We start from the raw sequence: 27,223 nt of genomic DNA on the forward strand, positions 1-27,223 counted from the left end.
TATCTGGGTTCTATTATAGCCCAGCCCTCTTGGATGTGCTTTCTGGGCGTCTTAACTTATCACCTAAAACTCCTTGCCATTAGGAGCTAACGTCCTCATTTTCTCTGTGTGCTGTGTAGTAGCTCCAGACGTGGATTTGTCTGGGCTTGGAAATGGACTCCCCCACCCCCAATACAACCCCAATTTACCACCAAGAGTTTCAGAAAGATTTCCATTTTAGCATCCTGGGAAAACTTAAGCCGTTACAATAATATCATGTTCAGTTTTTTTAAAAATAAGTTTGCTAAAAATCAAAAGACCATCCACTAGAAAATTAGATGTCGGTGGAAGGAGCCAACTCTGTGGAGGAAAGAAAACAGATTGGCGTTGGCCCTTCAGACTGAGCCGTCTCTATGTGCTCGGCAGAGGGCGCTGTGAGTGGCTCAAGGCAGCTCTGTGGGGCGGGGCTACCTGTGGAGAATTTGGGCTGCCAAAAATAAATTGTAGCATAATGCAGGCTCTCTAACTCAAGGAGAGAAATTACATGAAGACAAATACGAAGAGTCACTCTTTAGACAGCAGCCAGAGTCTAAGGCGAAAACCTAAATGAGTATTTGGGTTGTATTTATAGATTATGTTGTATGGGAAAAGACCATTTTAAAAATATTAGAGTCATATTTCACTTACCCTAAGAGAGGATACTAGAAAAGAACTTGATTGTAAGAATAGAAGGTTGGGATCTCAGTTAGCTCCTCATCTCATATATGATCAGATGAACAGAATCACTGGAAATACACTCCCTCCCTTCCTCTTTGTCTCTCTCTTTTCTGTTCAACACACAGGTGAATTTGTCAATGTCTATGCATACATTAGACAACTTCCCTCAGTAATTCCAAATTGTGTGAGAAGCAGAGGTCCCCACAGAGCATTAAAAGGGCACATAGAGAAAGACATTAAGTCCATGCAGGCAAGAGCTCAAGTCTTCAGGAAGGATGTCTGACCTTGGCATTGAAGAATGGATAGCATTTAGAGAGGAAGAGAGGTGGGGAGGGCAGTAAGACTAGAAGAGAATCTGGTCTCCACTCAACAGCCAGGATGTGTGACCATCCTCAAGGAGAAGGCCACTGCATAGGCCTCAGGAATACAGAATCTAAGCACTAAAGGTCTTTAGAGGTCTTCTGAGGACAGCCTCCCCTGCCCATTTTCCTTAAGAGTCTCTTCTATGTTATCCCTCGGTGTGGGAGGGGACCCACGGGGTACGGGCAAGAGCGGGCCTTTGATTCACCAGAGTGACTACGAGCAAGAATTAAGCCTCCGTTTCCTCAGGGGCAAAATGGGGACATTGACTTCCCTAGTACATAGGATTGCTATGAAGGCCAAGTGGTTAGGATCACAGAATTTGGAGCTACATGGGGCTAGCTGTGAGGATCCCACATAGGTAATTACCTTAATTTCACGGAGCCTCAGATCCTCTTCAGTAAAATGGTTGTAATAATATCTACCTGGTATAGTTGATATGAGGATTAACTAAACTAACGGATATATAAAATGCTTAGCCAAAGCATGGCTTCTAGTAAATATTAGTTATAATGGCTGAGAAAATGATACAGAAATAAATAAATAAATGAGATTTCGTCGTCTGAAAACACATATGATTTGTTCCCAAAAGAGTTGTTTGGGGAGATTGGCTAAATCGTGCAAACAAATGCAATAAAAGTCACGGGGACGCTTGAACCGGCAAATTCCTTCATCTGCCGCGCTTGCAATCAGGCAAGCCCCGCCCCAGTCGCTGAAAGACCTCGCCCATCGGGTTTCCTCCCCGGCCCCGCCCCTCCTGCCAAGCTCCCTCTACCCCACCACAATGCGCCTGCGCAGGGTGGGCCGCCCGCGCAGGCCATGAGGGTTCTGGTACGGTGCTGCTGGGGGCCCCTGCCAGGCGGCGGCTGCGCGGGCAGGAGGCAGAGCCCTCAGTGGCGATCCCTGGTCGGCCTGAGCGGGTCTTCTGGCGGGGAGGACGGCCGGGGCGCTCGAGTCCGCGAGAAACCGCCTTGGCGGGTGCTCTTCTTCGGCACTGACCAGTTCGCCCGCGAAACGCTGCGGGCGCTGCACGCCGCCAGGTACCGGGGCCAGGGACTGGGAGGCCCGGGTGTCGAGGACGCGGCTGTGGAGCCACTGCGGTCGGCCTCGAGGGTTTGGACTCCTAGTCGGGGAAAGCAGCTGCGCCGGAGGGGTGTGGGCCCAGATCTCGGCGTCTCCGGGCGCCCGGAAGGTGCACCACCTCCGCTCGGTCAGCCCTTGGGCGCCTGCCTGGTCCCGTGCGGTCTACACGCCCGACTCTTTCCGCGCTCTGAGCGCCACCGGGCGCCCTGCGGTGCCAAGGCCGCGCTGGTTGCTTTACCTGCATCACCTCCGTCCAGTCCCACCACCTCCCTGCCCGTTTAGCATGTAAACCGTAGCTCAGAGAGGTTAAGAGATTGCCCAAGGTTATCAGCTGAGCAGGTTGGGACTAAAACGGGCTCTGACTTAAAGGACCTCCCCTTTCCACTTCCTCCTACTGCCTCTTACTCACCTGATTTGTATCATCTAATCCTTTGGGCTTCTTCCCAGGCACAGGCATCCCTCTGCACACGCTTGCCTCATGCCTTCGCTCCCCATCGCTTCCCTGTATACAACCGGATCCAGTTTTCTGAGACTGAAATGAAGACATAGTCCAAAACCGAATTGTTTTCCTATGAATAAATTTATAAATCAGAACTCTTAGGTATACATTTAGTATTTCTAAAATTTAACAAATTGTGTTTCCTGGAAAAAAATAATTGAGATCCAACCTGTCCTGAAAGTCCATGGTATGTGGTGGCTATACCCATATATCCTGCTCTGTCTCCCTTCCCCAGCCTCCATTTTTTATTTCCCCACTCCGTTTTTTCCTGATGCACCCTCACATTCATTTCTGTCATCTCCCTCCATCAAGTCTTCTCTACAAATACTTCCCAGCAGACCCTGATGCTGACTCATTCATGAATCCCCTTGTATTCCCCTCTTCACACACTCTCCTCTATAACACACCCTGAAACACTTCCTTCACACATGTTCCCTTTGCACACCTCCGTAATACACTCTATACATGCTACTTTCCGTGTATGGCCTCCTGCATCTCTCACTGCATGCACCCTGACGCTTCTGCTGATGCTTCACTTGGCAGCTCCAGTACTTCTGTACTTTTTCTTTTGGGCCCTCCTGTCTATTCCTTTTCTTACAAATCCTCAACATGTGATGCAGTACCTGCTAAATAAATAAATAAAGAGCCCCAGGCACTGGAATACTTTGCAGCAGGTAAAAAAAAATGAGGTAGTGCTACATATAGTGTCATGGAATGATGCCCATGGTGTGTGTGTATATTTATGTATGTATATATATATATATTTTTTTTAAAGTATTTATTGTTTGAATAACATGTGGTTATAGTAAAAAATTCAAAAGATTCAAAAGATATAAAATGAAAAGTCAGTTCGTTCCATCTCTTTTTCCCAGTCCCCAGTTCTTCTCTTCAAAGATAGCCACTGTTTTCAGTTTCCTATTCTAGAAATGTTTGATGCATATACAAGCAAATGTATATTTAACCCATTTTTAAAAAAGACTCACATAATAGCATACATAGTGTTAAGAGAAAAAAACAAAATGCAGGACAGTATATATAATATTACAGTTGTGTAAAATGTCTGTACTGTATATGTTTCTGCATGCACAGGAATTTCTACAACCATAACAGTCCAAACAGTAGCCAGTAGCCACTTGTGGCTCTTTAAATTTAAAACAATTAAAATTGAATAAAAATAAAACTTTAGTCTCTCAGTTGCACTAGTTTTAATCATTTACCTTTAAGTGCTTCGTGAATTTAATCATAAAAATGCCTTAGAAATGTGTGAAGTACTTTAGCTTTCCGACATTGTCTTAACACTGTCACATTTTCTTCTAATCTTTCCAACTTAGGGAAAACAAAGGGGAAGAGTTAATTGAAAACTTGGAGGTGGTCACAGTGCCCTCCCCATCACCAAAAAGACTGCCGGTGAAGCAATATGCTGTCCAATCTCAGCTTCCAGTGTATGAGTGGCCAGATGTGGGATCTGGAGAATATGATGTTGGAGTGGTAGCTTCATTTGGCCGACTTTTGAGTGAGGCTCTTATTCTTAAATTTCCCTAGTAAGTTTTATTTGTAAGGGAATACAGTGTAGAGACCTCGGTCTTTATATATGGACCTGGTATCTAAAGTGCAATAACTTGAACTTAATTCTGCTTTCTTTAGTATTTTCTCTTAAAATAAAAGATTTTATTAGTGGCATGAATTGTTAAAATGTGCGATGCTCTTTATCACTATCTATGGGCTCTCACCCACCCTTATTTAAATTCCACGTGTATGCTGACAACTCCCAGATTTGTCCCTCCAGTTCAGATCTCTCCCTGAACTCCAGGCCCCTGATACCCACTGCCTCCTCCGCAGCTCTGCTTGGATGTCTGATAGGCACCTTACATGTAAGATGTCCAAAACAACATTCCTGAAATTTCACCCCAAAACCTGCTCCTTCCCAAAATCTTCATCTCAGTACATGGTAGCTCCAGCCTTTAAGTTGCTCGGACCCAAAGCCTTGGCATTATTCTTAATTCCTTATCTCACACCACGCATCCAATCCATCAGGAAATCCTATTGGCTCTGCCTTTGAAATCTCTCTAGAATGACTGATTCTCATCACTTCCGCTGCCACCACTCTTGGCTGTCATACTGCAGTAGCCTCCTAAGGGGTCTCCACTTCTGTCTTTGGCCCTCTCAGTCTTTTACCACCCAACACCAAAGTGATCCTTTTAAAACATAAGTCAGATCATGTCACTCTGCTCAAAATTCTCTGGTGGTTTTCCATCTCGCTCAGAATAAAAGTCAAGTCGTTATATTGGCCTAAGAGGGCAGAATTTTTTTTTTTTTTCTGTGTGGTTCACTGTTGCTTATATCCCCAGCACTTAGTGCCAGAACATGGATTGTGCTCAGTAAATATTTGTTGGATGAATGAGACTGGGCTGAACAGTGGAATTTAGAATATATATATACACATACACACTCTCAAGTGCATACTCATGCTGATGGAGACATTAAACTAATGACAGATTAGTAAATTATTAAAATTGCTCATTAATGGGTGAAAGGTGTATAGGGATAAACAGCAAAGGTGAATAAATCATTAGATGGGGATTTAAGAAGCTTGTTTTAGGAACTCTATATACAAACTAAGTGAAGTGAGGGTAATTATGTAACTAAACTATACGTATAATTCACATCATCCATGAGATGCACGATTGGATTTGAGTGGTTCTTCTCATATAGTAAAAAAAACACATTTTTTGTTTTTATTTAAAAACTCCCAGACATTGCGAGCTATGTCTTGAATTGCGAAGCTGGAACATCTTCGGAACAATGAATAGTTGTTCCTGCTCTTTTTTTAATTGAGTTTCATTGGTCTCTTATGGTAAGAAAGTTGAACTTAGCTCTGACTCCTGCTTAAGTTGGTATGAGACTAGATTTAACTGTTTTTCAAAATTTCTGGGCAAGTTTAATGATGAAAAGTAGCATATTAATTTAAGTAGCAGTAAACTAAATGGTAAAAAGCCCACTTGCATACTAATTTCTGCCTTTTCTAACCCAGTGGCGTCTTGAATGTCCATCCCAGTTGCCTCCCGAGGTGGCGTGGTCCAGCCCCTATAATCCATACGGTTCTGCACGGAGACACAGTTGCTGGAGTAACGATTATGCAAATTAGACCTAAAAGGTAGAGCATATTTTCTTGAGACTTTTTGTGATTTTGAATGTTGATATCAGTCTGCCTGGGGGGAAGTGGAGGTGGATGAGTGGGTACTAATCACTAATTTCTCTAACTCCTGGGTGCTTTATGCTTCTGTTTCTTCCTGGTTTCTAACATAACCACATGTGATTTGGCATTTACACAGGGTCTCTTTAAACTTGTTAATTGAAATAAATTATTAACAACTGGATTTCTATAAACGATGTTGTGTAAATGAGAGATGGAGTTTTGTATATTAGTTATGAATCTCTGTTCTGCTGGCTTTGGTTTCTATGGTCAAAAATTTTTTGGAACCTGAAGTAAGAATACGTTGTATACCAATGTGTTATATAATTGTCTTAAATGTTTAATTTTTTAAATTATACCTACAATCTAAGAAACAATTATTTTAAATTGTTTTAGGAGTATATTATGCCTCTGCCTATTATCACCTAACATCCCCATAGAAAAGAAAAATTCACAAGTTCACAAGACCAAGTCAACATCTGGGATTTGCTTTAACTTACTTCAAAAAAAAAAAAGAGGGGAGGGGCAGATGAAACAAGAGTGGCGAAACTTTGGTAATTCTCACATCTGGGAGATGTGTATGTGGGGATTCCTTAGATTATTCATTCTGTTTTTGGAATGTTTGTGACTTTTCATAATAAGCATTTTATTAAAGCTCACAGGTTAAAAATAGAGTTAACAGACCACAAAGTTAAGTATTTAAAACAAAATATATTTCTAATAAAAGCTGATGGCCAATATTTGCAGAGCTTGATATAAAATATTGAATATAACACTTGTGGGAATGCAAATACACTTGCACCTACTTATAATCACTATTGATTATAATTCAGGCAAAACTCTTGTCCTTTGAGAAAAGAAATACAGGAAGGAATGATTGTAAATTCCTAGTTGTCCTTCCTTGGAAAATGTATTCTTTGCTCTGTACTTTCATTATATAATTAGAGATTTTTTTCGTACTATTTACTACTAATGATAGAATTATTTGTAGTTGCAATTAAATCCCTGATATGCAACTTTTTTCCTTTGTGAAAAAATAAACCTAAAATCTAAATATAGGCCAGATTTTGCTCTCCCTTCTTTCTTTTTTTTTTAATTTTATGGATTTTAATTTTTAAAATTTTAATAGTTTAGTAAAATGACTGTATTAGAATTTAATTTTGTTAAGCTCAAGTATTGACTCCATAAATGACCAGAAAATGGTACTTAAGAATAAAGCAGATGAAAATGCAGAGAATGGTGAAAAGTTAACGCGCTTAAACTATCGAGTTGATAGACTAAAGCGATATTAGTAACATACTAATGTTGCTCTCCCTTCTTTCAAACTGACATTTCTCCCTTGCCAATGGCTAACAGTCACATTCATGGCCACAGTTAAACTATCCTTGTGGGGGAATTTCCCGGCCTTCCAGTGGTTAGGACTCTGCACTTCCACTGCAGCGGGCCCGGGTTCGATCCCTGGTCAGGGAACTAAGATCCCACAAGCCGCACTGTGTGGCCTAAAAAAACAAAACAAAACAAAACCCACCCGAACAAACAAAAAAAACTGTCCTTGTGGTATATACACATTCATGTAGACAAACATATTGATCTTAAGAAATAGTCAGTAATCATGTTATTATTTGCTTTTGATTTTTTGGTAGGTTTGATGTAGGCCCAATTCTCAAACAGGAAACGGTTCCTGTACCACCCAAGAGCACCACAAAGGATTTGGAAGCAGTGCTGTCGAGACTGGGTGCCAGCATGGTACAGTTTTCCAATATCCCCGTGCTTGTTTCCTAAGTGGTTATGAGGAAAAGAACAGTGTTATGATGTATGATTTTAAGCTTCTTTTTAAAAAGTGGTTTCTATCCCTGGCTTCCTAAAAATTAGCATGGCTTTTGTGATCTTATGTTAGTCTTTGAGAATTTACACAGAGTATGTACTTAATCAAGGCTTTTGCATGAAATATGTGATTTTATATGGTCTATTACATTTCATGGTGAGGCTTTTAGACTATTCTTCCCATTTTCACTCTCCTTAGTCTCATAGACGTACCATTCACCCCTGTCGAACTGAACCAACAGCATTTCCTAAGTAAGTCTCTGTTTTCCTCCCACTTATGTGCCTGTGTTCCAGTCATTTGCATCTGTACACATTGGAATTCTGCTGACCCCCTAGCTGTAAATGAACTCTGAGACTTTTTTTTGAGTCTGCATACAATGGGGTGTGAATAAAGGCTTAATGACCCAATTAATGATTTTCATCTGAACTAAATTTTCTGTAGAGGAACCCCCCTCCACCCCACCCCCCGCCGTATAGCTGATGCTTCCCATTCTAGGCACTCACCTCGGAAATGCTGTTATTATAGTGTCTGTCGTTTACTGAGCACTGGCTTGTGTGCCAAGACTGTTTTAGATACTTTCATAGACTTATTTTTTTTTTTACCTTCGCAAGAAACCTTTGAGGTAGCTATTGCTTTCAGCTGTTTTATAGATTATGACATTGAAGGCCACAGACAAGTAAAATAACTTTTCCACAGTGACACAGCTAGCAGGTGGTAGAACTGGGATGTGAATCCAGAACTATGTGACTCCAGAGTACGAAGTCCCCACTGCCTTCCTTCAGAGTGAGAGTGAGAGTGTGGATGGCCGAGCACAGGCTGTTCTGACAGCCAGTCGAGGCTCAGCGTTCTCTGGAAGGAAATCAATGACCTGTACTCTACAGAGAGCAACATCTCCACTGAAACTCCACCAAGTAGATGGATCCTCACAGCTTAAGCCAATTTACTGCTTTACCCTGCCACACAGCTCTTAAAGCTGTAATTTCATGGTACTGAATTGTAATGTATTTCTGCCTTCGTTCTTTTCATCTTGAATATATTACTCTCCTTTTTTTTAAGCTTATTTCAGTTTTGAAAAATTTGCCTGAAAGTTTGAACAATGGAAGGCCGCAGCCAGCCGAGGGGGTGACACATGGTAAGTGCAGACGGCAGAGGCTCTTACGTCTTTCCTAAGGTTTTGTTTGTTGTGATGGCATCTGAACACTGTGGCTTCCTCACTTGCAAGTTTCCCTTAATTTTGACCAAAGATTGAGCATCCACTTGCATGTCCTTTTCCAGAGAATGATTGTTAAGGGGTCTCTCTCCCTCTTCACATTTAGCCTTATGAAAGATTAGAACAATTTTCTCTATTCTTTATATTGAAAAGTACCAAACTCAAAGGTAAGTTGAAAGACAGTGAATACCTGTTTAACCCAGAGTCAACAGTTATTAATGTTTGGCCATATTTTCTTTATATATGTGTTTATGTGTTTATGTAGCATATATATTTTAATTTTTGCTATACCATTTGGAAGTATGCATCATGACCTTTCATCCCTAAATATTTCAACATGCATCTCCTAGGAAAAATGAACAGTTCCCTAATAGCATTGAATAGCCAGTCCATATTTAAATTTTCCTAACACTCTAAAAACATATTTTATAGCTGTATATTTTTTCAAACTAGGATCCAATTATAATTAGTCGTATGTCTCTTTAGTCTCATTATAGATTATAGTAATTCCTCCACTATTTTTCTCCCTCCATGTCATTAACTTTTTGAAGAGACCAGGCCAATTGTCTCTTTCCTTCCAGTGTTGTTTAATGTGTTTTTCTAGCCCTTAAAGTTCCTGTAAATTGGAAGTTCTAAAGGCTTCATGAGATTCGGGCTTAAAGTTTGTGGAAAGAGTATTTCATAGATGATATTGTGTTCCAGTGATATTTGTTTCAGTTTGTTTTTTAACCTTAAGGGTTGCTTTTTATTTTTATTTATGATGTAATTTTATTTCTTGACTATGTAAGACATTTACATGACTCAAAAGTTAAAACTGTTTAAAGGATCTACTCAGAGAAGCCCCCGCCTCCGTCCCCTACAGTCTTAGGGAGTCATATCAGTAAGCCATAATACCAGGTTGCATCAAGGCTAGTGAAGCTAAATTTGATCACTTGATGGAGGTGGTGACCACCAGATCTTTCCAGTGTAAAGATGTGTTTCTCCCTTTGCAAATGGCAGGTAATCCATGGGGTAATACTTTGGCACCATGCAAATATCCGGTTCCCTACCAGCCTTTCATGTAACAATTTTAGCATGGATTGATGCTCCTTCCCTGAATGAATTATTTCAGTGAAAATCAAAATGGTGATTTTCCAGTTCCTTTTATATTTAATAGTTGGCATTGTTCTGTAAAGAAGAGCTTTTCCTCATTAATTGCGGGTGAATTTTAATTCATCCTAAAATGGCAGGATAAATGCTTAATTCCTTCTCTAATTATCAATTTTTTTTTTTCCAGCTGACTTCTTTTTTTTTTTTTTTAAGATTTTTAGAAATTTCATGTAATGTCTGAAAAATTTATATTAACATATTTCCATACATATTTCCATACAAATACAAATATAAGATTTTTAGAAATTTCATGTAATGTCTGAAACATTTATATTAACATATTTCCATACAAATAACCCAATGAAAGTTTAGTATTAGTTGTTTTGTTTGTTTTTTTATACTGCAGGTTCTTATTAGGCATCAATTTTATACACATCAGTGTATACATGTCAATCCCAATCGCCCAATTCAGCACACCACCATCCCCACCTCACCGCAGTTTTCCCCCCTTGGTGTCCATATGTCCATTCTCTACATCTGTGTCTCAACTTCTGCCCTGCAAACTGGCTCATCTGTACCATTTTTCTAGGTTCCACATACATGCATTAATATACGATATTTGTTTTTCTCTTTCTGACTTACTTCACTCTGTATGACAGTCCCTAGACCCATCCACGTCTCAACAAATGACTCAATTTCGTTCCTTTTTATGGCTGAGTAATATTCCATTGTATATATGTACCACAACTTCTTTATCCATTCGTCTGTTGATGGGCATTTAGGTGGCTTCCATGACCTGGCTATTGTAAATAGTGCTGCAATGAACATTCGGGTGCATGTGTCTTTTTGAATTACGGTTTTCTCTGGGTATATGCCCAGTAGTGGGATTGCTGGGTCATATGGTAGTTCTATTTTTAGTTTTTTAAGGAACCTCCATATTGTTCTCCATAGTGGCTGTATCAATTTACATTCCCACCAACAGTGCAAGAGGGTTCCCTTTTCTCCACACCCTCTCCAGCATTTGTTGTTTGTAGATTTTCTGATGATGCCCATTCTAACAGGAGTGAGGTGATACCTCATTGTAGTTTTGATTTGCATTTCTCTAATAATTAGTGATGTTGAGCATCTTTTCATGTGCTTCGTGGCCGTCTGTATGTCTTCTTTGGAGAAATGTCTATTTAGGTCTTCTGCCCATTTTTGGATTGGGGTGTTTGTTTCTTTGATATTGAGCTGAATGAGCTGTTTATATATTTTGGAGATTAATCCTTTGTCCGTTGATTCGTTTGCAAATATTTTCTCCCATTCTGAGGGTTGTCTTTTTGTCTTGTTTATGGTTTCCTTTGCTGTGCAAAAGCTTTGAAGTTTCATTAGGTCCCACTTGTTTATTTTTGTTTTTATTTCCATTACTCTAGGAGGTGGATCAAAAAAGATCTTGCTGTGATTTATGTCGAAGAGTGTTCTTCCTATGTTTTCCTCTAAGAGTTTTATAGTGTCCAGTCTTATATTTAGGTCTCTAATCCATTTTGAGTTTATTTTTGTGTATGGTGTTAGGGAGTATTCTAATTTCATTCTTTTACATGTAGCTGTCCAGTTTTCCCAGCACCACTTATTGAAGAGACTGTCTTTTCTCCATTGTATATCTTTGCCTCCTTTGTCATAGATTAGTTGACCATAGGTGCGTGGGTTAATCTCTGGGCTTTCTATCTTGTTCCACTGATCTATGTTTCTGTTTTTGTGCCAGTACCATATTGTCTTGATTACTGTAGCTTTGTAGTATAGTCTGAAGTCTGGGAGTCTGATTCCTCCAGCTCCATTTTTTTGCCTCAAGACTGCTTTGGCTATTCGGGGTCTTTTGTGTCTCCATACAAATTTTAAGATGATTTGTTCTAGCTCCGTAAAAAATGCCATTGGTAATTTGATAGGGATTGCATTGAATCTGTAGATTGCTTTGGGTAGTATACTCATTTTCACAATGTTGATTCTTCCAATCCAAGAACATGGTATATCTCTCCATCTGTTGGTATCATCTTTAATTTCTTTCATCAGTGTCTTATAGTTTTCTGCATACAGGTCTTTTGTCTCCCTAGGTAGGTTTATTCCTAGGTATTTTATTCTTTTTGTTGCAATGGTAAATGGGAGTGTTTCCATAATTTCTCTTTCAGATTTTTCATCATTAGTGTATAGGAATGCAAGAGATTTCTGTGCATTAATTTTGTATCCTGCAACTTTACTATATTCATTAATTAGCTCTAGCAGTTTTCTGGTGGCAGTTTTAGGATTCTCTATGTATAGTATCATGTCATCCGCAAACAGTGACAGTTTTACTTCTTCCTTTCCAATTTGCATTCCTTTTATTTCTTTTTCTTCTCTGATTGCCGTGGCTAGGACTTCCAGAACTATGTTGAATAATAGTGGTGAGAGTGGACATCCTTGTCTCGTTCCCGATCTTAGAGGAAATGCTTTCAGTTTTTCACCATTGAGAATGATGTTTGCTGTGGGTTTGTCATATATGGCCTTTATTATGTTGAGGTAGGTTCCCTCTATGCCCACTTTCTGGAGAGTTTTTATCATAAATGGGTGTTGAATTTTGTCAAAAGCTTTTTCTGCATCTATTGAGATGATCATATGGTTTTTATTCTTCAGTTTGTTAATATGGTGTATCACATTGATTGATTTGCGTATATTGAAGAATCCTTGCATCCCTGGGATAAATCCCACTTGATCGTGGTGTATGATCCTTTTAATGTGTTGTTGGATTCTGTTTGCTAGTATTTTGTTGAGGATTTTTGCATCTATATTCATCAGTGATATTGGTCTGTAATTTTCTTTTTTTGTAGTCTCTTTGTCTGGTTTTGGTATCAGGGTGATGGTGGCCTCATAGAATGAGTTTGGGAGTGTTCCTTCCTCTGCAATTTTTTGGAAGAGTTTGAGAAGGATGGGTGTTAGCTCTTCTCTAAATGTTTGATAGAATTCACCTGTGAAGCCATCTGTCCTGGACTTTGGTTGTTGTGGAAGATTTTTAATCACAGTTTCAATTTCATTACTTGTGATTGGTCGGTTCATATTTTCTGTTTCTTCCTGATTCAGTCTTTGGAAGGTTTATACCTTTCTAAGAATTTGTCCATTTCTTCCAGGTTGTCCATTTATTGGCACAAAGTTCTTGTAGTAGTCCTCTTAGGATGCTTTGTATTTCTGCGGGTGTTGTTGTAACTTCTCCTTTTTCATTTCTGATTTTATTGATTTTGAGTCCTCTCCCTCTTTTTCTTGATGAGTCTGGCTAATGGCTTATCAATTTTGTTTATCTTCTCAAAGAACCAACTTTTAGTTTTATTGATCTTTGCTATTGTTTTCTTCTTTTCGTTCTATTTCATTTATTTCTGCTCTGATCTTTTATGATTCTTTCCTTCTGCTAAACTTTGGGTTTTGTTGTTCTTCTTTCTCTAGTTTTCTTTAGGTGTAAGATTAGATTGTTTACTTGAGATTTTTCTTGTTTCTTTAGGTAGGCTTGTATAGCTATAAACTTTCCCTCTTAGAACCGGCTTTTGCTACATCCCATAGGTTTTGGGTCGTCGTTGTTTTCATTGTCATTTGTCTCTAGGTATTTTTTTATTTCCTCTTTGATTTCTTCAGTGATCTCTTGGTTATTTAGTAACGTATTGTTTAGCCTCCAGGTGTTTGTCTTTTTTACGTTTTTTTCCCTGTAATTCATTCTAATCTCATAGCGTTGTGGTCAGAAAAGATGCTTGATTATATTTCAATTTTCTTAAATTTACTGAGGCTTGATTTGTGACCCAAGATGTGATCTATCCTGGAGAATGTTCGTGCGCACTTGAGAAGAACGTGTAATCTGCTGTTTTGGATGGAATGTCCTATATATATCAATTAAATCTATCTGGGTCTATTGTGTCCATTTAAAGCTTCTGTTTCCCTTATTTATTTTCATTTTGGATGATCTGTCCATTGGTGTAAGTGAAAAGTGTTAAAGTCCCCACTATTATTGTGTTACTGTCGATTTCCTCTTTTATAGCTGTTAGCAGTTGCCTTATGTATTGAGGTGCTCCTATGTTGGGTGCATATATATTTATAATTGTTATATCTTCTTCATGGATTGATCCCTGGGATCATTATGTAGTGTCCTTCCTTGTCTCTTTTAACATTCTTTATTTTAAAGTCTATTTTATCTGATATGAGTATAGCTACTCCAGCTTCTTTTGATTTCCATTTGCATGGAATATCTTTTTCCATCCCCTCACTTTCAGTCTGTAGTTGTCCCTAGGTCTAAAGTGGGTCTCTTGTAGACATCATATATATGGGTCTTGTTTTTGTATCCATTCAGCCAGTCTATTGTCTTTTGGTTGGGGCATTTATATCATTCACGTTTAAAGGTAATTTATCGATATGTATGTTCCTATGATGATTTTCTGAATTGTTTTGGGTTTGTTTTTGTAGGTCCTTTTCTTCTCTTGTGTTTCCCACTTAGAGAAGTTCCCTTTAGCATTTGTTGTAGAGCTGGTTTGGTGGTGCTGAATTCTCTTAGGTTTTGCTTGTCTGTAAAGCTTTTGATTTCTCCATCAAATCTAAATGAGATCCTTGCCGGGTAGAGTAATCTTGGTTGTACGTTCTTCCCTTTCATCACTTTAAGTATATCATGCCACTCCCTTCTGGCTTGCAGAGTTTCTGCTGAGAAATCAGCTGTTAACCTTATGGGAGTTCCCTTGTATGTTATTTGTCGTTTTTCCCTTGCTGCTTTCAATAATTTTTCTTTGTCTTTAATTTTTGCCACTTTGATTACTATGTGTCTCGGCGTGTTTCTCCTTGGGTTTATTCTGTATGGGACTCTCTGCGCTTCCTGGACTTGGGTGGCTATTTCCTTTCCCATGTTAGGGAAGTTTTCGACTATAATCTCTTCAAATATTTTCTCTGGTCCTTCTCTCTCTCTTCTCCTTCTGGGACCCCTATAATGCGAATGTTGTTGCGTTTAATGTTGTCCCAGAGGTCTCTTAGGCTGTCTTCATTTCTTTTCATTCTTTTTTCTTTAGTCTGTTCCGCAGCAGTGAATTCCACCATTCTGTCTTCCAGGTCACTAGCTGTTCTTCTGCCTCAGTTATTCTGCTATTGATTCCTTCTAGTGTATTTTTCATTTCAGTTATTGTATTGTTCATCCTGTTTGTTTGTTCTTTAATTCTTCTAGGTCTTTGTAATCATTCTTGCATCTTCTCAATCTTTGCCTCCATTCTTATTCCGAGGTCCTGGATCATCTTCACTATCATTATTCTGAATTCTTTTTCTGGAAGGTTGCCTATCTCTACTTCATTTAGTTGTTTTTCTGGTGGTTTTTTCTTGTTCCTTCATCTGGTACATAGCCCTCTGCCTTTTCATCTTTTCTATCTTTCTGTAACTGTGGTTTTTGGTCCACAGGCTGCAGGATTGTAGTTTTTCTTGCTTCTGCTGTCTGCCCTCTGGTGGTTGAGGCTATCTAAGAGGCTTGATGGGAGGCTTCTGGTGGTGGGGTAGAGCTGACTGTTGCTGTCATCAATTTTTTAAAATAGGGAGTTGGTGCCATGATCACCTTCAATTTTGGGGGCAAGTGAGGTTTTTTTAGTCATTTGACTTGTGGATTTTATTTACCATGTTTATAGTTAATTACATTCATAATGCTTTGTGCTGCTCAAGTTGTCCCAAATTTGGCCAGTGGTAGCCTCTTAAAATTGGCTCCTGATCCTTTTGACATCCCTCCACCCCCAGCTAGTTTTTTGAGCACTTCCTTGTTTCTATCACAAGATGTCCCAGGCTCACCTTGTAAATTCTCTGTCCCATGTTGGAATCAGCCACCTCTCCCTTGTTTATTTTAGTTGGGGGGTAGTATTTAGAAACCATCTAATACAATGATGTGTTCCAAAATGAAATGTTAGTGGAGAAGGGTAGGCATTATATTTTTTAAAAATATTTGAGTTCAGGGGCTTCCCTGGCTGTCCAGTGGTTAAGACTTCACATTCCAATGCAGGGGGTGCAGTTTCAATCCCTGGTTGGGGAGCTAAGATCCCACATGCCTCGGGGCCAAAAAAACAAAACATAAAACAGAAGCAGTATTGTAGCAAATTCAATAAAGTCTTTAAAAAAAAATATTTGAGCTCGTATTGTTTCTGATTCAAATTTTAAAGTACAGGGTTTTTCTGGTATTTTCTCTTACACAGAAAATCCTTTTTAAATCAATGCTGACCTGTTTTTTATTTGCTGTGCATAAAATAATTTCAAGATTACAACACCAGTATCACTACAGAAAGTATAACTACTAAGTAAGAGTTAAGATTTTTCTGCAGTTTTTTTTTTTGTCTGCAGTTTTTTTTTTTTTTTCCTTAAAATATATCCTACGAAGGGTATATAGTCAGAGTACTGTGTTCAAAACTTAACTGGAGATAATTATTTTTTCCATGTGGTTTTGTTATCTAGTTTGATATATAGTTAAGTTTCTTTGTTTCAGATTGTTTTTAATTTTCAGGGTTGCATTTTCCTCTTTACAACTAAATCTTATTTTTGAATATATAAAATACTTACATGATTCAAAGTTAAAACTATTTGAAAAGGTTATACAGAGAAGTCTTACTTACATCCCATTTCTATCTCTTCCAATCCTGTTTCCCTCCCTCTAGAGTAGTAGTTTCTGATTTTAGCCTTTCAGTTGTTTCCTTTTATGAAAATAAACAAAAACACGTACTTTAAAACTGATTTTTCCTTTTTTCTTCCACAAAAGGTGGCATAAAATATACACTCTTCTGCATCTTTCTTTTTTTCACTTTACAGTGTATACTGGTGATCATTTCCTATCAATAAGAAGAAATTTTCCTGTTCTTTTTTATGGCAGTATAGTTCTCACTTGTATGGGTAAAACATAATTTAATCAATAGATCCCCTATTGGTGGACATTTGGATTGTTTCTAATCTTTTGCTATTTCAAATAATGCCACTATGAATAACTTTATGCATATATTACCTCCTAATCTAATAGATAAAAAATTGTGTCTTGGAGTAGTTTTAATTTACATTCCTCCTTGAGTGAGGCTGAGGAGCTTTTTATATGTTTAAGGACTATTTGCATTTCTTTTTTTCTGAGAAGGGTCTGTTATATCTTTTGCCCATTTTTCTATTCGGTTTTTGGTCTTTTTTGTCTCAGTTTTTAGGAGTACTTTGTGTAATAGATATAAATAAATCTATATAATAGATACAAAGTACTCCTAAATATAATATAAATATACATAACACATATATATAGTAATTATATATAAATATTTATATCTCTCATGGAATATATATAAACAGATATAAAGTACTGTGATATAAATTGCAAATAACTTGTTTGTCATTTGTTTTTTGGCTTGATTTATGGCATTTCTTTTTGTCTTACAAAAGTTTAATTTTTTGTAGTCACATTTATCATTCTTTAATTGCTTCTGGATTTTGAGTCATAAAAGGACTTTCTATTCCTAGGTTATAAAGAAATTTACCCATGTTTTCTTCTAGTACTTTTATTTATTATGTATGTATGTATGTATGTATATATTTTTACTTTATATTATGGAAAATTTAAAACATAACAAAAGTTGAGACAATAATATAATGAATTCTCTTGTAGCTGTCATTCAGTATCAGTAATTACCAATTTATGGTCATTGATCTGATATTCATTCTTGCTATTGGCTTTATCTTATAGCCCCTAAGATTTCTGCTGCTACCAGCTGTATAAAATGGGAGGAACAAACTTCAGAGCAAATATTCAGACTTCATTGTGCCATTGGAAATATAGTAAGTTGGAAGTCAAATTGCAGTTTTACCTAATTGTGTGTGTGAGTGTGTGTGTGTGTGTGTGTGTGTAATTTACTTTTGAAATATTTTAATTTAGGAATAAATCTCATAAAACCAAAGGATCCTGAAATTCATTTTTTTAAAAATAACTATTTTTTGGTTCTTTTGAACCTAGGGGCAGGACAGGAATAAAGACACAGATGTAGAGAATGGACTTGAGGACAAGGGAAGGGGGACGGGTAAGCTGGGACGAAGTGAGAGAGTAGCATTGACATATATACACTACCAAATGTAAAATAGATAGCTAGTGGGAAGCAGCTTCATGGCACAGAGAGATCAGCTCTGTGCTTTGCGACCACCTAGAGGGGTGGGATAAGGAGGGTGGGAGGGAGATGCAAGAGGGAGGGGATATGGGGATATACATATGCATATAGCTGATTCACTTTGTTATGCAGCAGAAACTAACACAACACTGTAAAGCAATTATACTCCAATAAAGATGTTAAAAAAAAGAAACTTTTTTTATTGGGGTAAAATATATATAACATAAAATTTATCATTTAAACCATTTTTAAGTGTATAGTTTAGTGGCATTAAGTACATTTACATTGTTATGCAACCATCACCAGTATCCACTTCCAGAACTTTTTCATCATCTCAAACTGAAACTCTATACCCATTAAATAACAACTCCTCATTCCCCCTGCCCCACAGTCCCTGGTAATCACTATTCTACTTCCTATCTCTATGAATCTGCCTTTTATAGGTACCTCATATAAGTGGAATCATACAATATTTATCCTTTTGTGTCTGGCTTATCTCACCTAGCATGTTTTCAAGTTTCATTCATGTTGTACCATGTATCAGAATGTCATTCCTTTTTTACTCTGAATAATATTCCATTGTATGTATATAGCACATTTTGTTTATCCATTTGTCTATCAATGGACATTTGGGTTGTTTCTACCTTTTAGCTAATATGAATAATGCTGCACGAACATGGCTGTACACATATCTGTTTGAGTCCCTGTTTCAGTTCTTTTGTATATATGACATTCATTTTTTAAATATTCTTTAAACTTCAAGTTTTCATAGGGGCCTTAGAATTCACAAAGTACTTCAAAATAGATATTTTGCCATCTCCCATAACCAAATTTTATTATCCTGTTTCATAGATGAGGAGAATGCCCAGTCACTGAATAATGAACCTAAATCTTCTAACTCCTAGTCCAGTGCTTTCACTAGTATGTCTTTCTGCCTTTGGCCCATTTTTTACAACTGAATTCTTAAATCCTTGATTGCTACATATGGCATACAAAATCTAGTTGTAATAACTCGTTAAAATATCTGAATTAAATTCTCAGTTCTTTGACAAATTTATTGGGGTTTTTTCCCTTCATTTTGATAGCATCTTATGTTGTTTGAACTCTGAGTCTACCAAGTGTGGGGTTTTTAATGGACCTCCTCTGTAGGTTAAAATGGAGAACTGCCATTGAATATCTGTAGCATGCCAGGTTCTTCGGTGAGGATTACAGCCTCATGTTGTGGGTATTATCCCATTTTAAGTTGATGAAATTGAGGCTTAAAGAAGATACTCAGTGAATGGCTGTTGAATGTTGCTCAAGGTCACATTGCTAGTTAGTGAGAGTCAGGTTTTGAACCAGATCTGCCTGACGTCAAACCCTGTACTTTCCCCACTGTAAGAGAATGGCATAGGGCAAGGAACATTGACGTTAGAGCCAGACAGAGCTGGGTTCCATCTTCTCTCTGCTACTTCCTAGCTTTGTAGACTTGAGAAGGTTATTTAATCTCTGAGCTTTAGTTAGTTCATTTGAAAATTAGAATGATATAATGTATATAAAGCATCTAGTACAGTATCTGAGTAGGTACTCATTAAATGATGTCTGCTCTTATTCATTCATTAAACAAAATATTTATCGACAGCCTATTATATGTCAGGCATTGTTCTAGGTATTAGAGGTGATGTGAGAAGATGGAAACAAATAAGCAAATAAATAAGAAAAATAGCAGATGGTGTGATAAGCTCTTTGATGAAAATTAAAATAAGATAATGTGATAGATTAACTGGTGGCTATTTTAGACTGGATATCTAAATGGGGAAGGCCACTTTGAACTGACATTTAAGCTGAGGTCTGAAAGACAATAAGGAGCAAGTCATGCCAAGATCAGGAAAAGAGCATTCCAGGCAGAGGGAGCAGCTAGTACAAAAGTCAAGTAAGCTAAACCAGATACAGATTTTACAAGAAAAGAAAACTACAAATCAATAGCCCTTATTAATATAGAGGCAAAAATCCTTAACAGAATTAGCAAAGTGAATCAAACAACATGTAGAAAAGTATTATACACTTTGACCAAGTGGGATGTAGCCCAGGAACATAAGGCTGGTTCAACATACAAAAATCAATCCACGTAATATACCATATTAATAGAATAAAGGACAAAAGCCACATAATTATCTCAGTAGATGCAGAAACAGCATTTGAAAAATCCAATACCTTTTCATGATAAAAATGTTCAACAAACTAAGAATAGACAGGAACTTCCTCAACCTGATGAATATCTACAAAAATCCAAATCTAACATCATATTTGATGGCCGAAGATTGAAAGTGTTCCCTCTAAGATCAGGAACAAGACAAAGATGTCCACTCTCACCACTTCTATTCAACATTGTACTGGAGGTTATAGCCAGGGTAATTAGGCAAGAAAAAAGGAACAAAGTAAAACTATATTTGCAGGTGGTGTAATCTTATATATAGAAAATTATAAATAATTCTACCCCCCAAAACTAATAGGGCTAATAAACAGTAAAGAAGACCTAAGTAAATGGAAGGGCCTCTGTGTTTATGGATTAGAAGACTTAATATTGTTAAGGTGGCACTATTTCCCAAATTGATCTACAGACTCAACACAATTCCTATAAAAATCCTAGTTGACTTCTTTGCAGAAATTGACAGGCTTATCCTAAAATTCATATGGAATCCCAGGAGGCCCAGAATAGAGAGAAAATCTTGAAAAAGAGGAACGAAGTTCCAATTTCAAAGTTCCTATGAAATCAGGACTCATAGTTCCTGATTTCAAAATTTACTACAATGCTACAGTAATCAAGGCAGTGTGATACTGACAAAGACATAAAGCTCAATGGAATAGAATTCAGAGTCCAGAAATAAACCCATACGTTTATGGTCACTTGATTTTTGATAACGGTGCCAAAGCAATTTGATGGGGAAAGAATAATCTTTTTACCACATGGTGCTTGGACAACTGGATATCCACAATCAGAAGAAATAGATTTGGATCCCTACCTCATACCACATATAAAAATGAACTCTAAATGGATCAGAAACCTAAAGGTAAGAGCTGAAACTATGAAAACTCTTGGAAGAAGACATAGGGGCGTATCTTCATGAACTTGAAGTAGGCAGTGGTTCTTAGATATAATGCCTGAAGCATAAGCAATGAACTAAAAATAGAGAAATTGGACTTCAAAATTTAAAACCATTGGGCTTCAAAGAACACTATCAAGAAAATGAAAAGACAACCTACATAATAAAAGAAGATATTTGCAAATCATATATCTGATGAGGGTCTAGTATCCAGAATATTATAAAGAACTTTTATAGCAAAAAGATAAATAACATGATTAGAAAATCAGCAAAGGATCTACATAGACGTTTATCCTAAGAAAATATATAAATGGCCACTACGCATATGAAAAGATAATTTCATTAGTCATTAGGGAAATGCAAATCAAAACTATACTGAGATACCACTTCACACTCACTAGGATTACTGTGATTTTAAAAAACAGACAATAACAAGTGTTGACAGGGATATGGAGAAATTTGGAACCCTCATTCATTGTTGGTAGAAATGTAAAATGGGGCAGCTGCTTTAGAAAACAGTTTGACAGTTCCCCAAAAAGTTAAACACTACATAATAATTCTTCTGCAATTCACCTTTCCTCTCCACTGAGAAATTCTTGTGCTACAACAGAAGGAGTGCGTATCTTGGAGCCAGAAGGTGAAATTTGATTCCTAGAGCTGCCGTGTATTAACCAAGAGCAAGATCCTCATCTTCTCTGAGCTTCTGCTTTTCTATCTCTAAAATGGGGTTCATGACCTGGTCCACAACTGTCAAGATCAAAGGAGATAAACTGTGAATTTAAATCCACGCCAACATATGATTTTGACAGTAATGACGGTGGACACAGAAATGACTATTTTCTTACCATCCCTTTCCTTTCTTCAGTGTTCTGATGATAAGGTGAAGATGAGCTTTACCTCCTCAAGAACAAGAAGGGTATATTCTGATTCTATACCTATCATATTTATACCTCTTAGTAAATATAAACATTTTTCAAACAGTAATCATATTTCAGAAGTATTTTGAGTTCTTTGGAAGAAAAAAGTTACACACATGAAAGTCATTTCATAACTTTTATTAGAAGCAGATGAAAGAAAAATAAGCAAATTATAGAAGAGGATATTTTACCAAAATATGACATATATAAGGTTGTGAATACTTTTCTTCAAATTTACTTAATTCTCTGATTTAATTGTTCACATCTTTGAAACAACCTAACTGTTCTGAAAGTTAAATGTTCTCTTTAGAGGATGTCATCAAAAGAGCACTGAGCTGAGAATGAGAAAGCATAGATTCTGATCCTTGGCTCTGCCACTAACTAGCTGTGTCTAAACTTGGGAAAACAGCTGCATTTCTCTGGGCCTCACTTTCCTCATCTATGAAATAGAGGACTGAACTGCAGTCTGAAAATCCGTTTATTTACTTCAGAAATTTGAGAGAACTTATTTCCTGGTATGTGTTAATTTCTGTTAGCTTATTTAAATCAAAATGTAATAAAGGTAGCATTTCACACTGAGGGGAAGGGTGAGATGGATTATCCAATAAACAGTGTTGGGACAGCTGGTTAGCCGTTAAAAGGGGGAGCCCTCAAGTCTCACCTTTTCAAATCAAAATAAAATCTAGGGCTTCCCTGGTGGCGCAGTGGTTGAGAATCTGCCTGCCAATGCAGGGGACACGGGTTCGAGCCCTGGTCTGGGAAGATCCCACATGCCGCGGAGCAGCTGGGCCCGTGAGCCACAATTACTGAGCCTGCGCGTCTGGAGCCTGTGCTCCGCAACAAGAGAAGCTGCGATAGTGAGAGGCCCGCGCACCGCGATGAAGAGTGGCCCCCACTTGCCCCAACTAGAGAAAGCCCTCGCACAGAAACGAAGACCCAACACAGCCATAAATAAATAAATAAATAAATAAAAATTTAGGAAAAAATAAATAAAATAAATAAAATCTAGATGGATCAAGGATTTAAGTGTTTTCAAAAAATAAAACCACAAAGAACTGGGAAAAAGAACAGTTGAATAATTTTATAATATTTGATAAACGTGGATAGGCCTTTTTAAGCATGACATGAACCAATGAAGTCATGAGAGAAAAGAGTGATAAATATTACTCCATAAAATTAAAAAATTATGCATGGAAAAAAATTACCCAATATTTAAAGTCAACAAACTAGAAAAATATTCATAATATATCTGAGAACTAATGGGCTAATTTCCTAAAAATATAAAAGCCTTTCACAAATTAATAAGAAATAGATGAATAACTCAGGTTTTTTGTTTTTTTGTTTTTTTAATGGGCAAAGGGCATAAATAGGCCTAAGAAATAAATAAAATGTGCAGGTAGATATGGACTGCTCCTCAGCCTCACTAATAATAAACAGCAATAGACTGCCATTTTTTTTCTCTTATCAAGGCAGTTTAACATAAAATGTTGATACTCTTTAACCCAGGTGGTCCATTTAAAAAACAACTATTCTCCAGAAATATAAAAGTCCTCAAAGATATATCTACCAGACTATTTGTTATCACATTTAAAATTTTTCGTAATTTTGTAATGTGTTATGAAATATCCATCATAAAGACATTTGTTGCATAAATTATGGTACATTTTATAAAATGGAATACTGTGCAACAGATTAAAGAGTGAAATAGATAAGTGTGTACTGATGAAAATTTGTCCACAGTTTATGGTTAAGTAAAAAAAGTTCCTTGTCAAACAGTATGTTCTAGATTTTTGTGATAATTATATTTGTAGGAAAAATACAAGGATATACACATTGAACTATTAACAGTGGTTACCTCTGGGGACGGGAGTACAGAATACTTTCACATTCTAATTTTTTTTAACATAGTTGTCGTAATGCTTGCATTTTTTAAAATGAGCATGATTTTTAACTAGAAATATTAATAAAGATATAAACATTGATTTTAAAATAGTGTTTAATTTTAAGATCTAATGAATCCTGGAGACTGATGTAGAGGGTCATGCTATGTTCTGTTCCGTAAGGTTTAGAGACTGAGTTCCCAATTCCTCTGTAATTGGGAGAGAAGTCAGACCAGATTAACATAAAATAGTAGTTGAAAAGGGTTTCAGGGTTGAGTGTATTTATTTATCATCCTTCTTTCATTTTATTTGCAGATTCCGTTGCAGACACTGTGGGTGAATAGTACCATTAAACTTCTGGATTTGGTAGAAGTTAATAGTTCAGTCCTCACTGGTACTTATTGTTGAATAGCTGACATGGAAAATGTTTTCAGTAAAAAATGTGTCTGTTTTACCATAGATCCCATTTACTAAAAATAAGGATTCTTTTAGCTTGTTTCAGTTCAATAATGGTAATACTTTACATTCATTTATAGTCTTATTGTTTACAGTATCCATTCACGTGTATTTTCTCTTCTGATCATCATAAGAACCTGAGAAGTAGGCAGATCAGTGTTACTATCCCATTTTAAGCTCTGTGATTTCCTATATTAAGGTTTTCAGGGAGTGCGGAGTGCCTAGGTTGACTTCATTCTGGTGAATATCATAATGAAAATCTCTGGGCACCTCAGTGAGAATCTTAGGCCAGGGTATAGCATTTCATGACCGTGGTCCATTCAGAGGCCCATCAGTGCCCTCCCATCCTGGTGGACTGAAGGAGTGTGAGCCACAAAGGCAGAGAGTTCCCCAGAAATCTGGGAATTGGGACTTGTTTAGTCATGGATGGAAGGGCCAGCTTAGATCCTAAGTCTCCTGTATGTCTCTCCACTGGTAGCTAGTTATTTCCCCGAAATGGTCAAAACTTCTAGATTCAACATTTTAGGTTGATCTCTGGGACACTGGGTAAAGGACTCATAGCTTCCTGTGTGTATGGAAAGCTTCCCTTTGGGTTCAAGATACACACAGAGCACCACAGCTCTATCATAAGTTTTAGATTACAAAGTCAGGGCATCAGCAGATGTGTACTCTCCAGTATTAGTACTGTCTTGCAGGATGCTTTTTGATTTTTAAGAAGCATCGTGAAGTTGCATAATTATTTATTCTCTCTCTCATATCCCTCTTTTCTCCTCCCCTGTCTTTAGATCCAAAATTAACAGGACAGGCTGTTATTCCAGGATCAGTAATATACCACAAACAGTCGCAAATACTGCTGGTTTGTTGCAAGGTACATTTTCCTTTAGTTTCACATTATCACATTTGTTTTACTGAGTTTATAGTTGGTATCATTTGTCATTTTTAGCTGAGACTTCACTCAACTGCCTGTCCATCAGATTGAGCCAATGGACAGTTTAATTTTCTTAAGAAATAGTAGAATCTCTAGTATAATTTTTTTCAAGAGATGAAGTTTTACCAAGGTGTTATTATTACTCAGACAATGAAAGAAGATTCAGTAACTTTAGTTCTTTCTCAAAAGAAACTTGTATATTCTCAGTAATCCAATTTAATTAGCAAGTCATCTTGTTAATTGGACTTTCACAAAAAAATAGTAATGTCAAAGTATCTCACTGAACTACAACAGTGCCTGTATCCTACTTGCTTCGACTGTTTAATGGTTAGAGAAGAGATTTCTTAACTATTTAAAATGACTTTGAAACCATTATCATTTTTAAGACAATGGCATTATCCTGAGAAGTGTTCCATGTTCCTTCCATTTCCTGAGTATTTTCCTTCATGTGGTATTTATGTGCGATGTTCCATGCTCAAGAAAGAGTATTTAAAATGTGTGATAGATTGATCTGACCTACACAGACTGTAGATACAGAATGCCTACAGCAACCTCTCTTCACCTCTCTTCAACTTATTCTGGAATAGCACTGGGTGCATATGTCTGGGTCTGTATACATCTATACTGCAAATGCACAGTTTGCTCTCATAGAAGAAGTGGGTTGTCTCAACATGTGAGTTTGAGTCCCACCAGTTATGTCACCTTGGACAAATCACTCACACTCTCTGGGCATCAGTTTTCTCTTGTAAAATCAGTTTTCTCGGGGGATAATATTGGATCTGCCTACTTTTTAGAGTGCTTGTATTTTGACAACCAGTAACAATAAGATACATGGACATACTCTGAAAACTGTCAAGCACCACACAAATACAACGTACCTTTTTATTCTGCCCTGTCTATGTTTAAATAGATTTAAATAGGTCTACACATTTGTTATCACTCCTTGGTAATAAACTTTTAGAGTCAAAGAATCATATATGTTACTTAGTGCTATTTGTAGCCTGGCATTTAGTAAAGATTTGTTGGTTTATTTTTTTTCATGATAAAAGTTTTATAAACTAAAATTTACCACCAGTTTTGCCAGCACCGCGTATTCACTATTTGTCTTTTTCCCTTTAGGATGGCTGGATTGGTGTTCGATCAGTGATGCTCAAGAAAACACTAACAGCTACTGATTTCTACAATGGATATTTACACCCCTGGTACCAGAAAAATTCACAGGCTCAACCAAGCCAGTGCAGATTTCAGACTCTCAGACTTCCACTGAAGAAGAAGCAGAAAAAAAAAATTGTTGCTGTGCAATAGTGCACCAAGTAGTTAGGAAGACGATGGACAAGTACCTACTACATACTTGTAATTTGTTAAAAGCCTTATTTACAAGGAATTACCTTGACTTTCAAAGAAGATGACACTGTTGGAAGGAAAGATTATTGTCAAAAAGATGAATTACCTCACTTTTCACTTTTCATTTAACAGTAGTTAAAAACAGCTTTTTCTATTTCAATAACAAAAGAAACTTTAAATTAAATTTTTATTTATAATATCAGATTCATGGAGATTGTATCTTTCCCTAAGAGCAAGTACAACTAACTGTTATGTGTATATACTGAAGAGAGGTTCTTTTAAAAAGTGCATCTATTAAATTTTTAAAATCATGTGTCCCCATTGACTATGTTACCATTTCAGTAGTACTTAATCTACATTTTGGATTTTCAACAAGGAGTAAAGTCAGCTCTTTAAATTTAGCTACCATCTAGTTCTCACCAAGTCATAAACATTCATAATGTGTAATAATCTGTGTCACATTGATCTGTCCAATAAATTCAGATTTTACATCTAGATTTTCTTAAAGTAGGAATACAGTAACATTCTTCAACGTAT

At 37.2% G+C, this 27,223-nt stretch overlaps 1 protein-coding gene across 3 annotated transcripts; it reads left to right on the forward strand.

Moving 5' to 3' along the window:
- Nucleotides 1–1,622: 1,622 nt before the first annotated feature.
- Nucleotides 1,623–26,999, forward strand: MTFMT (mitochondrial methionyl-tRNA formyltransferase). Of its 3 annotated transcripts, XM_036843147.1 has the most exons (9): nucleotides 1,627–2,096; nucleotides 3,970–4,179; nucleotides 5,670–5,792; nucleotides 7,475–7,577; nucleotides 8,713–8,788; nucleotides 17,664–17,755; nucleotides 24,274–24,352; nucleotides 25,200–25,282; nucleotides 26,462–26,999. In XM_036843147.1, exons 1-9 carry the CDS (start codon nucleotides 1,876–1,878, stop codon nucleotides 26,645–26,647), a joined length of 1,173 nt encoding a protein of 390 aa, XP_036699042.1. In that variant the 5' UTR covers nucleotides 1,627–1,875; the 3' UTR covers nucleotides 26,648–26,999. The 3 variants fall into 3 exon arrangements, with proteins under 3 accessions (XP_036699043.1, XP_036699044.1, XP_036699042.1); XM_036843149.1 differs by lacking the exon at nucleotides 3,970–4,179 and having other exon boundaries at nucleotides 1,624–2,096; XM_036843148.1 differs by lacking the exons at nucleotides 24,274–24,352; nucleotides 25,200–25,282 and having other exon boundaries at nucleotides 1,623–2,096.
- Nucleotides 27,000–27,223: the final 224 nt, after the last annotated feature.

This window comes from Balaenoptera musculus, chromosome 2 (genome assembly GCF_009873245.2).
Source record: "Balaenoptera musculus isolate JJ_BM4_2016_0621 chromosome 2, mBalMus1.pri.v3, whole genome shotgun sequence".
NCBI lineage: Eukaryota > Metazoa > Chordata > Mammalia > Artiodactyla > Balaenopteridae > Balaenoptera > Balaenoptera musculus.

What these genes read in the sequence shown, in the direction of transcription:
- MTFMT (XM_036843147.1), top strand. Translation starts at nt 1,876, where the DNA reads ATGAGGGTTCTGGTACGGTGCTGCTGGGGGCCCCTGCCAGGCGGCGGC. An exon ending in TAATAGTTCAGTCCTCACTG is followed by an intron (nt 24,353 to 25,199) that starts GTACTTATTGTT and finishes CCCTGTCTTTAG; the next exon opens with ATCCAAAATTAACAGGACAG. An exon ending in TACTGCTGGTTTGTTGCAAG is followed by an intron (nt 25,283 to 26,461) that starts GTACATTTTCCT and finishes TTTTCCCTTTAG; the next exon opens with GATGGCTGGATTGGTGTTCG.